The sequence below is a fragment of the Diabrotica undecimpunctata genome, chromosome 1 (genome assembly GCF_040954645.1).
Source record: "Diabrotica undecimpunctata isolate CICGRU chromosome 1, icDiaUnde3, whole genome shotgun sequence".
Classification (NCBI taxonomy): domain Eukaryota; kingdom Metazoa; phylum Arthropoda; class Insecta; order Coleoptera; family Chrysomelidae; genus Diabrotica; species Diabrotica undecimpunctata.
In genome coordinates, this window is record NC_092803.1 from 170,535,165 (window position 1) to 170,550,904 (window position 15,740).

Below are 15,740 nucleotides of genomic sequence, written 5' to 3' on the forward strand. Positions count from 1 at the left end.
TCTCGTTTCCCTTACACTTTATGACATTTAAGGTGGTAAGAAAAATTGTAGAATGGAAAATTCTCTTCAATTTTTGAGCGCAAAGAGTGGGGGACCGCTTACCTGTGTATACGGTAACGCGAAGTCAGCCAGTAGGATTTAGTAAATAATAAGTTATATAGTTAATTATTCACTTAAAATAATATTATTATCATTAAATTTTTATTATTTATTATTTAATAAACTATATTTATAGATATTAATTATAAAATATATATTTTTTATATAATATTTATTTTATTTTTAACAAACATACAATATTAAATAAAATACTTTTCGTCCATATTACTACGAATATTATATCTCGAAATACAAATCTCTTGTACGGCGGTTGCTGTTTCTGCGAAGCTGTAGCAGATGCTCCTTTATTATATATGACCTAACCGGTTTTTTTTTAATATGACTTTCTACACACCGTGACGAATGAGTGGAACTTCTATGTATACACGCACAATAGCGGTGGAGGGATATTTCACTTGATGATGGGAATGGTAGGGTAGAGCTATTTCTCTGCGTTAGTATTTCTTTACCGAACTGCTGAATACAATATTTTGCAATTGCAAGAAAGGTTGTGGTTGTAATTGCGGATGCAGGAAATCAGGATTGCAATGTATAGTTCATCCCAAACCCTTCTTTCAGTAGGTCACAGTTTATCGAATTCTCTCTAACGCATTAAGCTAGAAGTGACAGAAAAAAACGTGAGTCTGTGATTATTATACATAGAACTTAGAAAATTATATTTCGTTCACGGGTATTTGTATATTAAAGCGAATTCTACTTACGGATATATAATTGGTCGGAGTTTAGAATACGCTAAATAGATATCCAATCAATGATGCGCATAAATATAATTTGACGCAGATGGTCTCGATAGTGACAGTACTTTGACAATGTCAACTGATAAAATGATAATTGTCATTCCAGGATAGTATTTTTAGACATTTTACAGTGAAAATTTAATTTTGTATTTATTGTCATAAAAATATTTTAAATATGCCGAGGTACACCGAGAATGAACAAAGACTAATATTAAAATTATTAAATTATTTTCAATTAGAAAAAGAGGCTGGGACAACTTTATTACCAGTTTCTGCCGTTCGTGAAGTAAGTTTTAAATTATTCTAAAAAATATTCACATTAGTAGTTTAAATACTATACATTTTAGCCATAGTGTTTGTAATAAATAATAATAAATACATAAATAAATCTTAGCTAATTAAGCACTTTCCTTGGAGTGTATAGAATAGGAATTATGACAAACTGCCGTTCCAATATAATGCACAATAAAAAATTTTATACAGGATGGGTCCTCTAATATGTAAATTAAAAAAAAATTGAATTCTTAAAGCTTTTACTCCACATTTTCAAAAAATAACATTCTCACATTTAGCCGATTACGATCCTTCAACTGTCAGATTGAACTAAAATGCCATGCAATAATTCTCGACATTCTTAAAATCCTATATGACGTCAAAATTAGTGACGCACTGAAAGAAGGGTTTGGGACAGACTGTACTTTAATTTGTGGGCAGTGTAATGTGCATAAGAAAGTGAATATGCACCTGATATTCTTGAATATTTTTATTCTGATACTTTAATAAACGAGAATGATGATGATGAATCCGATATTGAGCAGTCAGAAGAAGAAGAAGAAGAAGATGAAGACGATGAAGAAGAAAATTAATACGAAAATATTAACCATACATAATAAAAGAATATATATTATTTTTGTAACTTTAATAAATCGATTATTGGATTAATAAATAAATATATAATTTAAAAAAATAATAAATATGATTTTTTCAGTATTTAATTAAATATAAAAATGATCATTGTTGAATTCTGCACTTGATCTTAATTTATCGTATATACAGCTGTTAAAAATATCATTAAAGTTCATTTGAAATATTTCATTTAATATTGTATGTTTGTTAAAAAAAAAATAAATATTATATAAAAAATATATATTTTATAATTATTATCTATAAATATAGTTTATTAAATAATAAATAATAAAAATTTAATGATAATAATATTATTTTAAGTAAATAATTAACTATATAACTTATTATTTATTGAATCCTACTGGCTGACTTCGCGTTACCGTATACACAGGTAAGCGGTCCCCCACTCTTTGCGCTCTATCTTAAGAAGGGTTGAAGGTACATAAAAGTACTTAAGACAAAAATTGAAGAGAATTTTCCATTCTACAATTTTTCTTACCACCTTAAATGTCATAAAGTGTAAGGGAAACGAGATATTTGCAGAAAACTCATTTTCGTGACCTTTGACCTTAAATATCTTAAGTCGCGGACACGTGATTATATGAGACTTTTGAGGTAAGTTTTATACCATCAAAATAACGACGTATGCAAATTTTCAGCTTATTATCTTTCATTCCGAGGTTGCATCCTTATTTTACCGGACTACAAGATATTCTAACATAATCGAAAGAGATCCTAGTTACTACAAAATGGTCATATAGTAGTTTTTGTCTGTCTTCGAGTATCCTTCGGGTACCCATCGATACATAGATTGAATTACTTCTATCTTGTTTTTTTGTAACTGGTTTTTCTTTTTGGAGATGATGGGATGTGCTAACTTATTTTTGGTCTCCTTAGATTTTGTGGTTTTATTGTTTTTTAAGTTAGCATTGAAAGTAGTTCCTGTGGCAGTGCTATAATAATATACGAGATTTTATATGTTTTGAGATTTTTTTTTTGAGATTTGAGGTATGAGATTTTATCTTTGCTAGTCGAGGAAGTTATATTTCTGTAATGAGTTTATCCGCAATGCCACAAATTTCATCATATAAACTTAAAAACATTTCATTACATTTTTCTCGCTTTCGATTCAAAATCTTCAAAACATCATTAAGCATATTACTTGCTGATTTTAACTTGACTTTTAATTTATGGAAAAAAACGACTTAATGGTAAAGTGCAAAAAAGTACTACTAATAAGCAAAGTCGGTTTCAGATATAGCAGCTTTTAATATCTTTGCCTTTGTGGCAGTCTGTAGATAACTCCACGAAGATATAGCTTCAACACAGCTTCACACAGTGAATTTTTGGCACAGATTCTTGAAATTAAAGAACTATATTGTGACGTTCAACTTATCTCGTCTCGCATAAACCACTAAGTTGATTTACCATCATATTTTTGAGAACTGCATTGTGTTTTGACGAAGCTTTAAAAAAAGAAATTACTTCTTTCATCATTTCAATTGCATTTCTCACAGGATAAACACCATTATTAATTTCATTTTTAAAGGTAATTTCTGCACCAACAGTTTCAGAAATCATTACAGTGCACTCATCTGTAGTCAAGCCTACGCAATACTTAACATCTTAAGTTGCTTTTTTCAAAGTTTCTAATTCAACTTAAGCTGAGTAAAAAAAATATATCACTTGGTTTGAGATAGGTGGAAACGATTACCCCCATCGCTCCCCTTGGATCTGCTTTGCTCAGAATCTTAAACAGAATAAATGATACCTACATCGCACTTTGAAAACAAAAGTGACATTATCCCAAAATCTAGATATTTTAGTATGACCGTTTAAAGATTTTCCGACAGTTCTGTAATGGATGTTGAACTAAAATAACCGAATTAAATACTATAATTAATGTTATTTAACAGTTTGATTAAAGTACAGTTAGTTTCTACCGAAGAAGACAAGTTAATAATAATAGTAACTACTAATTCAGAAAAAAAATTCCTTTTAGTGCCACTTTTGTTTTACATAAAAGTTCAGATTAGTTAATATTTAACTTATGATAAAAAAAGATAAAAATAAAACGAAATTGTGTCATATTAAAAAAAAATCGTTTATTTGGTAAAAGTAAACAAACTATTAATAATACTGAATGAAACTTAACATTTTTTCGAACTTAATATAAATATAAAAACTTAAATATTATCAAAACATACTTTCATAATAGGATTTGTAATAATTGGGAATTAAGCCAGCATCAATAAGACTTCTTACATCATCTTTCTTTCTCTCTGATATATTAAATTTACGCTGATACAGAGGTTTGATTTCTGAAGGACGACTGTTTCTACTGGTTCTTTAATTTAAGTCAAGCTCTTTAAAATCATCAAAGTAAGATGTTTTGTAGCTTATTTTGATCTCTTTATGTTCGTTTTTCTCAATTTTGATGACTTTTAAATCAGACAGTTTTACAACTTGGCCATCTACGCTCTTATTCAGCCTCGGAACCGGTAATTGTTTTATATCCAAGAAATCACCATCGCTCATTTCATTTACAGCGAAAGGTGTCCCTCTTTTTTTTTGCGCTTCGAATAGCACAAACAAATTGCGACGGTGCGTATATTGGTCCTGACTTAAGACATCTTTTGACTTGTTTTTCAATCAAAGAATGTACAGCGTCTCCTTCGTTCTGAGTATGGCCACGTATTAAAAATTTATGGGTAATATATTTTATTTTTAAATTTAGAACTGCATGCATGTACATCCCAATAATGAACTGGTTCTTTTGCTGTTCACAACAGTTATCAGAATAAAAGATGACATTCAATGATTCATCAGCAGTTAGAGACTTTTTCTGTAGATACTTTAAAATACAACTACCTATCTTATTTGCTCCGCGATTTCCTTGTGATTCATCCCAAAAGAAGCATTCAGTTAAGTCCTGTTGAGTTCAGAGATAGTGAAGTTTACACAATAAAACTGTGCGACACGTTCTCTTTATCATTAGCCTTTTCCTCGCGACTCTTTTCTTTTTTAACCAAATGTCGCCCATAATTTTCTTTTTGTGCATCTTTTTCACAACCTTCGGCAATCTTTTATTTAATACATTGCTCAAATTGATCCTTCTTTGGTACAAAAAACAAAATATTAAATTCCTCGTTAAATATTTTTTGATACTTGTGTATCATTACATAGGGTGATCTTGGTTGTATACAGTTTTCTTTGTAATCAAAATAAATATCTGTTAAGATTTTTCCGCCATCTATATATTCTTTCGTTGTTTGCTTCCGCAAATAATGACTTTCAATTCGAGGTATACTATTGATGTGATTTTACTCCTTCTGTCAAGTCAATTGGCACTTTCCGATGTTTTCCATGTTTACCTCTTTGTTCACCTTCTAGTATACCAGTCATATTATTACTTTTCTTTTCAATAACTGTTCTGATACATCTATCTGTTATATTTAATGTATTTTTAAAAAATATTTTACATATTTTGCTTCTAGTATAATTGACATCAAAATAGAACGCACTTTTTTAATTCTAGTCGAATCTACTTTCTCGTATTGATACGTTGGATGGATCTCTTCAATATTGCGCGTAATATTCTCTTTGTCTGATCAGCGAAGCCATTCCCCAATAATCAGGGAATAATCGTTTTCTTGATTTCTCATTAATTTTTTCTGGGCATTTTAGGCGACAACTTAATCCACGAGAACTTTTTATAGTTTTAGCTGGGAACACTTTTTTTGATCTAGAATTCGAAACATATTCTTGTCGACAGTCTTTTAAAGACTTAGTAGTTTTGGCATATCGTTAATTTTTTTTTGTTTCCTAGGTTTGTCGATCGTATTTCCAACAGCGGATGGAATATCCCCCACGACATTATTATTTGCAATCCGAACATTTTCATTATTTGTTATAGTTAGCAACTTATCACCAATGTAGTTAGATATAACATGTTCATTAAAATCCTCGTTAAAAGAATTTGAATTATTTTCATTTATATTTGTCGTCAAATTACCACTATTTTTACTTACTACTTCTTTACGAGAAACTGCAAATGTCTTTTATTTATTAAAACACAGCATGACTGTCGTATTATTTTTACTAAAAGACTGACATTAAACTAAATTTAACATGTATCAAGTTACAAAAAACAGTATAATCTCATTCCACTCCTTAGAAAGAATGGCACTTAACGAAAAATGCTATTATTTAATTCGTTGATATATGAACTTAGTCATTTAGGTTATTCAAACACCGACACTATACTTAAAATGTCAATTTTTCATTCATTAACTAGGCAGAACAACTACATAATTTACGTGAAAACCGGCACTAAAGAAAAAATGTCCTTTTTTACTTACCACGACGTGCTTCTCCCTCAACAATCCGCCGGAAACTGATATAGTGCCACTTTCTAAATTACCACTTTAACAAAACACCTAAAAGTCAAAAGTGACACTAGTGACTTCTAGGAAAAACTATGCGAGCTATTAGAATAGGAGTCTCTGCAATAGAAGCGTTTAGTCAAAAGTAATGCAGATATCGCTATAACTAAAAATTAATGTTTTCAGTATAGTGCCACTTTTGTTTTCAAGGTGCGACATGCTATCCGCTTGTCTACATGTCCACACAAAATTTCCGTGTAGATTTATATATATATATTGTTATGTTGTTTTGTTTGTGAATGATGAGCAATGAGTATTTTTTAATAATATAGGGTTTTTATCGCGGTTCTCAAAGAATTAGTTTGTAAGTACTTTTTTAAATTATCTTTATTATATCTATTATGAAGCACACATATATATCTAACCTAGCCAATGTAAATTTAAAATAAACTATCTTTAAATTGAAATTCTTATGAAACTAATTAAATTCTATAGACAATGTAAAATTTAAACAAACTATCTTCAAAATTGAAATTGTTATGACACTAACTAAATTATATTAACAAATTTTTGTACCTTTCTGTCACTGAATGCCTAAATCAACTGTTTTCCACTGTATAGATTATAATCACCACTCAATGTCTTCTTCGCAGCTTCGGTTATCCTTGTTTTTGTGAAATTACTTTTTCCAATTATCAGCTTCCACCAATTTAAGATATTTTTCTTCACCAGCATTTATAAACCACCAAACAAACCAGCAAACAGCATTTATATTTATTCTTCTTTCTTTATATACCAATATCCAATCACCAAATATATGATTTAATTTTAATATTCAATTAATACTTCTTCCATTATCCAATCATCATTTATACATAACATAATTTTTAATCTTCAATAATATTTTCCTTATACTGTTTCTTAATCTTTATTTAACTCACTATATTGAACAATTATAACTGATTGACTGACTCTCTAACTAGAGAGAACTAACTTTCATACTAAAAAACTGGCCATCATAGTAACCGTAACTCATAACTGATTGACTAACTGAATGGACATCTTGAATCCAAATCACCGGGTATTTATATCTTTTTCCATGTTCCAGAATCATCTAGCAAGAAATCATGTTCCATTTGTTCTATTAAATACATGTCTGAATTTTTTGGAACAAACCATTTCGCAAACAAGGCCATCTCCGGTGATCTAGAGAATTTCTTACTTTTCTATTGATAATTTTGTTGACATTTAGGCTTTTCAGATCAGAATATACACTTAAATCAGTAACTATATATAAATTAAACATTTTAAACTAACATATTATTATAACCCCACTTTATATTCCTAATTATGAATTTCTATCTGTCACTTTCAAGAGTATTTTTGGTTGCCTAGTCACATGGCTCACTTAAATATATCTACAATATTATAATTATTAAAATACAACTTTTTACAATTATTATATGCTAATTTCTTAAAAATGCCCTCACATAAATAATTTTTATAAAATTCTCTAGTTTATAAATTATTAAAATAACCAAATACTTTTTATATCTAATATTATCTAGTATATAACTTATAAATTATTTTCTTTAAACACCAATCATCTCAATATATATATATATATATATATATATATATATATATATATATATATATATATATATATATAGGTATATATATATATATATATATATATATATATATATATATATATATTAAATTTCCGAAAATTTTAAATAATAAATCTTTACATATTATTTTAAATAATAATAAATACTCTTTTGATGTCCCGTCATATCATTGCCATATTTGTTGGTTTTTCTACTTTTTTAGGTTAAACACAGACGTGTGACCGTTTTGCAACGATTTAATTTGATTATTTTGTGAGTGTTTGCCAAATTTTGTATATATTATGGAGGCTATAGACATCGATAAATTAATTACCGAAATTCAGTCAGTAATTTGGGATATACGCTCAAATGAATATTCGAATAAAATAAAGAAAAAACATTCTTGAGAAGAGGTTACCCACAGTTTTCTCTAATCTCTATTTTCGTTAACTAACATGTAAAACGTTTCTTTATTTTTCATTAATTCACTATAGGATTTATCCAATACCTGCGTTTCTTCTTCTTCTTTGATCTAATATGAAGTAAACTTGCACTTATTAGGAAAAATTAATCGTCGTCACTTTCACTAAATGATTCTAGAGACATCATTATACCACTCTACGTCCAAAACTCGACTAAATGTGAGAACAACGAATACAATGCCAAAACTACTGCCACTGTTAAACCGCTGTTATGATGTATTGTTTGTGAATAATGAGCAATGAGTGTTTTTAATAATATAGGGTTTTTATCGCGGTTCTTAAAGAATTAGTTTGTAAGCACTTTTTAAATTATCTTTATTATATCTATTATGAAACACACATATATATCTAACATAACCAATGTAAAATTTAAAATAAACTATCTTTAAATTAAAATTCTTATTAAACTAATTAAATTCTATAGACAATGTAAAATTTAAACAATCTATCTTCAAAATTGAAATTGTTATGACACTACATACAACTAAATTATATTAACAAAATTTTGTACCTTTCTTTCACTGAATGCCTAAATGAACTGTTTTCCACTATATAGATTTTAATCACCACTCAATATCTTCGTTCTCAGCTTCGGTTATCCTTGTTTTTGTGAAATTACTTTTTCCAATTATCAGCTTCCACCAATTTAAAATATTTTTCTTCACCAACATTTATAAACCACCAAGCAAACCAGCAAACAGCATTTATATTTATTCTTCTTTTCAATATACCAATATCCAATCACCAAATATATTATATATTTATTCTTCTTTTCAATATACCAATATCCAATCACCATATAATTATCATAATTTGATTTATACTAATCTCCAATCATAATATAATTTTTTATTTCTTCCAATATCCAACCAATATTCTTCTAATATACTTTCCAATATTATCAAATTTTAATACTAAATCACCGATTATTACATACTTTATACTTTCTTCCTAATTCTGACTAAACTGTAACTGATCTGACTTCTTCTTACTAACTGAACGGCTTATTTCATGCTAACTCTAACTAACTTTCATACTAAACTGGCCATCTTGAATCCAAATCACCGAGTATTTATACCTTTTCAATCTTCCAGAACCATCTAGCAAGAAATCCTGTTCGATTTGTTCTATTCCCTACCTATATGAATGTTCTGGAAAAAGTATATCTTGGATCCATAGACATAATCATATTCGAGAACGTTCTACCGTAAACAAAGGTCAAATTCTTTATTCTGGAGAATTCTTTAATTTTCTATTGATAATTTTGTTGACATTTAGGCTTTTCAGATCAGAATATACACTTAAATCAGTAACTTACACTCTAATTTAATAAACTACACATTTTAAACAACATATTATTATAACCCCACTTTATATTCGTAATCATTACTTAAACGTCACTTTCAGAGTATGTATATCTGGTTGCCTACGCACATGGCTCACTTAAATATATCTACAACATTATAATTACTGAAATAAAACTTTTTTTACACTTATTACATGCTAATTTCTTAAAAATGCCCTCACATAAATAATTTTTATAAAATTTTCTAGTATATAACTTATTAAAATAACCAAATACTTTTAATATCTAATATTATCTAGTATATAACTTATAAATTAACCTTTTAAACACTATTTTTCTTTCTCCTATATTCTATTCATTTCACCGCCTAATGTGTTTTAAGCAGAGCGGCAGCCGACGGGGCGCGGACGTGGCGCAAGCCGCCCTCTCTGTGTTTAACCTTACTATTTTATTATCCCCCGTCCAATAACTTTCTATTTAATTTAAATTTATAGTATGTTAAACCAATTAGTTCATGAAATAAGTATCTTCTCTCGTTGTATTTTATGAAAAATGTTACAACAGAGAAAAATCTCCCAAAGTAAATATTTTAATCAATATCTAACTAAAATCAGGCGGATGGCACGTATGTGTTTGTTACACTATTATCGTATCGGAAAATAGACTGTACCATATTTAACTTCACATAAGTTTTGATTTAATCAAGACCTCAAAGCTCCCATCATTAAACTTAGACTAAGTTCTGGTTATACACTTTAACCAACAATTTATATTTGGCCAAGCAGAACTTTGTTATATTGTTAACAATATATTTGAAGTCGGCCATAGCTATACGACCTGCCATTAATTTAAATTTATTTTTGTTAAAGTTTAGCAAATAGTCATTATTGACCATTCATTTCACTTTACGCACTGTTATTAGGACAAACATACACTGGGGTGCAAAATCAATGGAACATTCAGATTTTTTTTCGTTTTTAGATAAAAACTTTCATTTTTTAAAATTATATTTTATGACTTATTAGCATATAACGGTTTTTTTCTTGTTTGAACCTGTTTAGATGATTTTTAGGAACAACATTTATACACAAACTTTTTGTTATTAATGTGAAATAGTGTTTTTTTTGTTTTCTTCTTTTCAAAAATTGCAATAAATAATGATGACACAGAAGAGGTCAGCAGCTTGTAGCGCAAGGTATTGCTTTACATGATGATGGGAGGAGCATTTGTTACATCGCAAATGTTTTAGGAATTTCTCAAAGTACAGTGTTTGATGCAATACAATGATTTCGGAAAACAGGACAATACACAAGAGGCCAGGTCAAAATGGATGAAAAACCATAAGTAAAGTTAAAGATCGCTGTATTAGATTGAAAGCGATCGCCTATTATCAGCACCAGCACTTGTTTATCAAATAAATGATGTCCATAGAAACACAGCTTCTGTTTAGAGCGTTTGAAGACGTTTAAACGAATATGGATTAACGTATAGAGTACCTATCGCGGGACCTCTATTAACAGCTAATTCTCGGATGAGAGAAGAGCTGGTGAACGTTATCATCAATGTTGTTTTACTTCCAGAGTACAATTGATGGAGGTAGTAAAATGGATTGTGCAGGCATTTCCCTAGAGACTCATACCGAACTTAATACAATAGGGCCAATTTAAACGCTGAAAGGTATATTGAACAATGTTTGGAAGATATATAGTGTCATTTGCTCCATTTCTTGGAGAAAACTTTAGAAAACGCCAAAAATACTTGGCCAATGGTTGTGTAGGGTAGTTGTATGCTCTGACAATGGGACGTAAAGGAATATCGGGTTTGTGAATTTTGGGTAGGCCATATATTCGAACTGTTCTGGAAGTCTTTTCATGAGGAATTAGAGATTGTTTTATGTCAACATGAAGAGAGGTTTTACTGATAATGGCTTTTGTTGTTATCTAACTTGCGGTAATTGAAACCTTTTGCTAAATCTTGAGTGGCAATGGTCGAAATAGGGGTATCAGAAAAGTTATGAACCACTGTAGTGGCTTCCAACGTTGAGGTTTTTGGAATTTGTTCGGAAATTATATGCGATAATTTGCGCTTCTGAGTTTCATTCTTAGATTCGAAAGTGTTTAGGGCTGTTTGTGTATTGATACGATCTAAACTGTCCCATAATATAGGATGTACATTAAAAGAATGTAGCTCAGGACAATAAAAATTAACGCGGTTCAACCCGGAAGACTGATGAGTTTAATATTAATTTTTATAATAGTATTAATCTTAGCTCTAGTTTAATTATACCGCGGAAATCTTTCCGAACATACATCTTTGTAGGCAACCAAATATACACTGGAGTGGGTTTGGTTGTAGGAACTTTTATGGATTAAAAAATAGGGTTATTTATTAATTTAAGATATAATTTACATACAAGTTTATATTCTGATCTGAAAAGCCTAAATTTCCATAAAATTCTCGATAGAATTTTAGTTAGAATAGTAGTTTTCTAGATACAATAGTAAAGAATTATCTAGAACTCTAAAACAAGATGTCAATAGAAAGAATTTAACCTTTATTCGCAGTAGAATCTTCGCGAACATTGTAATGTCTATGAAATAGAAGGATTCGAATATATTTTCTTTCAAGAATATTCGTGAACATTAAAATCATATAAATACGATGTGATTTGGATTCAAAATAGTCAGTAAGTTCAGTATAGGGGTCAGTATGTTCAATCTAGTCAGTTAGTAGAGTTCAGTCAAGATACTCAGTTATCAGTGATATGGTGATTGGAGATTGGAAAGAGAGTATTAATTGAAGATTAAAAATTATATTATGTGTATGGTGATTGGAGATTGGAAAGAGAGTATTAATTGAAGATTAAAAATTATATTATGTATATCGTCACTGGAGATTGGAAGAGAGCATTAGTTGAAAATTAAAATTATATAATGTATATGGTGAGTGGAGATTGGAAGAGAGTTTTAGATTATTAGAAAGAAGAATATTTACCGATTTATAGATGCTAGTAAGAAGAAAAATATTTTAAAATGGTGGAAGCTGATAATTAAAACATTGTGATGTATTTGTCAATGCAAGTTTACAAAAAGAAGGATAACCGAAGCTGACAACGAAGACATTGAGTGGTGATAAAAATCTTTATTTTGGAAAACAGTTTCATTTAGGCATTCAGTGACAGAAAGGTACCTAATTTTGTTAATATAATTTAATTAGTGTCATAAGAATTTCAATTTAAAGATAGATTATTTAAAATTTACATTGTCTATATTAGATATATATGTGTGTTTCATAATAATTATTATAATAAAGATAATTTCAAAAAGTGCTTACAAACTAATTCTTTGAGAAACGCGATAAAAACCCTATATTTATGTTATTTAAAAACACTCATTGCCCATAAAACTATACACAAACGAAAAATCATAACAATATATATATATATATATATATATATATATATATATATATATATATATATATATATAATACATATATATATATAATATATATATATATATATATAATATATATATATATACATATATAATATATATATATATAATATATATATATATATATATAATATATATATATAATATATATATATATATATATATATATATATATAATATATATATATATAATATATATATATAATATATATATATATATATATATATATATATATATATATATATATATATATATCAAAAAGCGAAAGAGAAATACCGAACACTTTGCAAGCTTATGTAATCCCAAACTTTTATTCAGATCGTATTAAATTTCTCCATGCTTGGAATATTACTTTAGGAACATTTGAATTGGTAAAAAGTATTTTATTCAAATCTTCTAGATACTTGTTGCGACTTTATACTTCTCTCCGGAGAGAGAAATTCAAAATTTATTTCATTTTGCGTTTACATAATCTAACTAGGGGTGTTGTGAGTGGTCCTAAGAAATATTAAAAATGTTTTAAGGCGATTAATGTAGAGATAAATCATCTTGCGTTAATGTAGGTCCTAATTCATTTTTTAGTCCCAATATTTTGCTTGGAAATACAGGAGTGTCTTAACGATTTATTATGGCGAAGCTTAGAAAGTTCAAAAAGGTTATTAAAATGGCGTAAGTGGGAAGTACACGCAATTAATTATTATATTAGAAAGATAATTTTGTCACAAAAATTATTATGGTACATATTAAAATGATTTTGTACCTACAAGCCTGCTGTACCAAAAATGGTATATGAACAAATATAAGAATATATAGATCAAATAAAAACAAACTCAAAACTTTGAAACTATGGCATTATATTTTACAGTTTATGTCAGTTTTTTTAATGGTACACAAGTTTTTGATGTACACTATCTATGTGGTGGCTTAGACCGATTGCCGCCGAGATCGCACCTGCTCATAACTCCTTGACTCTATCTAACGTATGCAGTGTTGTTATTCTTTTAAACACATTGCCTGTGTTTTAGTTAATTGAAAGTTGTAACAGTGATAATAAAATATAAGTGACGTATCTGATAAATCTGCTGCCAGTATTTAAGAAATTGTGATAATAAAGCAATATGTTTTTTTTATATTAGAATTAGAGTTAGCAATATACTTTATTCTCACTGAAAATTGTATAATTTTATGGACAAAGCTTTTTCAAAGGAATCATTAATTAGTGAGACCAAAACTTCCAACACATTTTTTGGGACATTTAAGAAAATTTTTATGGATAGTATAAAGTACTGCATCAGTACTACAAAAAGATTTGTTTATGATACTATTGTTTGTTCGGATCATTTCAAATTTATCAACTGGTCTTATAAAGAATTAATTTGTGGCAAAATAGTGGATGAAATAAAGGATATATCAATCCTTTAAAAGTACTTGTGAAGTAAGGGCTATATTGAGTTAGCCGTCGTGCAGCAGCTAGGAGGAGAGATTTTCATAATTTCCTTATTAACATATTCAACAGTTTGTTTTGATGAAATAAGTTTGTTTTATTAATAACTTTTTACTACATGCAAATAATAGTTACGGTTGGAGATCTATACAGCTAAGTTACAATTATTGACCTTGTTTGTCAAGCACATGCCAATTTTATAATTTATTATGTAGGTTATTGTTATACAAACATTTTCTGCGAATACATTAGTTTTGAGGTTCTAATAAACAGTATATCGAACGTGTGGAAAATACAAAATAAACATACTATTTTTATGACAAAAACTTGTTTAAAATTATTACTGTTTCCGCTATAAGAAAAACGCGTGCATCCCTCACAAATTGACTACGCACCCAATTATGTAGTTCCAGAAGATTTAAAGGCAACAATCATTACATTATTTGTAATCAACAATCTATTAATCTATTGACTACAACATGAAACTTTTATATACTTATATTTGCTACTATGATACTAGTTTGTATATTTTTATTTATTTCAGACCATCCAATCCAATGTCTGTTCGATATCAGTCTTTAGATAGAGGACCCACAATGGACCACGAACGAGAATTTTTACCTATTCGAGATAGACGAGACAGATCCCTTGACAGAGGGTTATATTTTGACGATGAACCTTATAGTTCCAGGTAAGCTAAAACTTATATTTTTCATTAATCAGTGCTATTACCAACACTATTCCTCAATTTATCTTTTAAAAATCCGAACAAGCCTTAGTAATGAAGTAGATTTCATAAATATAAGTACAAACATTTTAAACATAAAATCATATTTTATCACATCATTTGATTGATTGATTGATGTTTAATAACTACTAGGACAAAATAGGGTATTTGAAATGTTCATTTTAAGATGCAATTACTACAAATACAAAATGATGCTTGTGAAATAATTATGAAAAGTGTCAAGTACCTAGGATTGATATTATATCTATACCTAGAGTGATGGTGAAATACATGGCAATGCATGCGGTAGACTTAGATTTTGATGAATGACGTGGAAGAAAGCGATTGGTGTGTTGTATGACAGGAAGATTATTATTATTTAGATTGAAGCCATACGACTCTCGCTCCTTCTAAGGGGAAAATTTACTCATCTCATAGATACCTACAGTATCTAAAAGATTGAGCCATAGGTAACCTATTACGCCAGAGTATCTTTTAAAAAATTGTCTTACGCATATGAATGTTAAGAGCAGTACTGCATTCTGTATGGTTTTATAGATATCT

At 28.7% G+C, this 15,740-nt stretch overlaps 1 protein-coding gene across 7 annotated transcripts in view; it reads left to right on the plus strand.

Annotated features, from left to right (window-relative positions):
- The window catches only part of brp (ELKS/RAB6-interacting/CAST family member bruchpilot), a 528,827-nt gene that overhangs the window by 63,922 nt on the left and 449,165 nt on the right, over positions 1–15,740 (plus strand). For all 7 annotated transcript variants that reach the window (XM_072520526.1, XM_072520528.1, XM_072520527.1 and 4 more), the window contains exon 2: positions 14,994–15,140. In XM_072520526.1, coding sequence (XP_072376627.1) covers positions 14,994–15,140 — 147 coding nt within the window. The remainder of the gene's footprint in view (positions 1–14,993; positions 15,141–15,740) is intronic.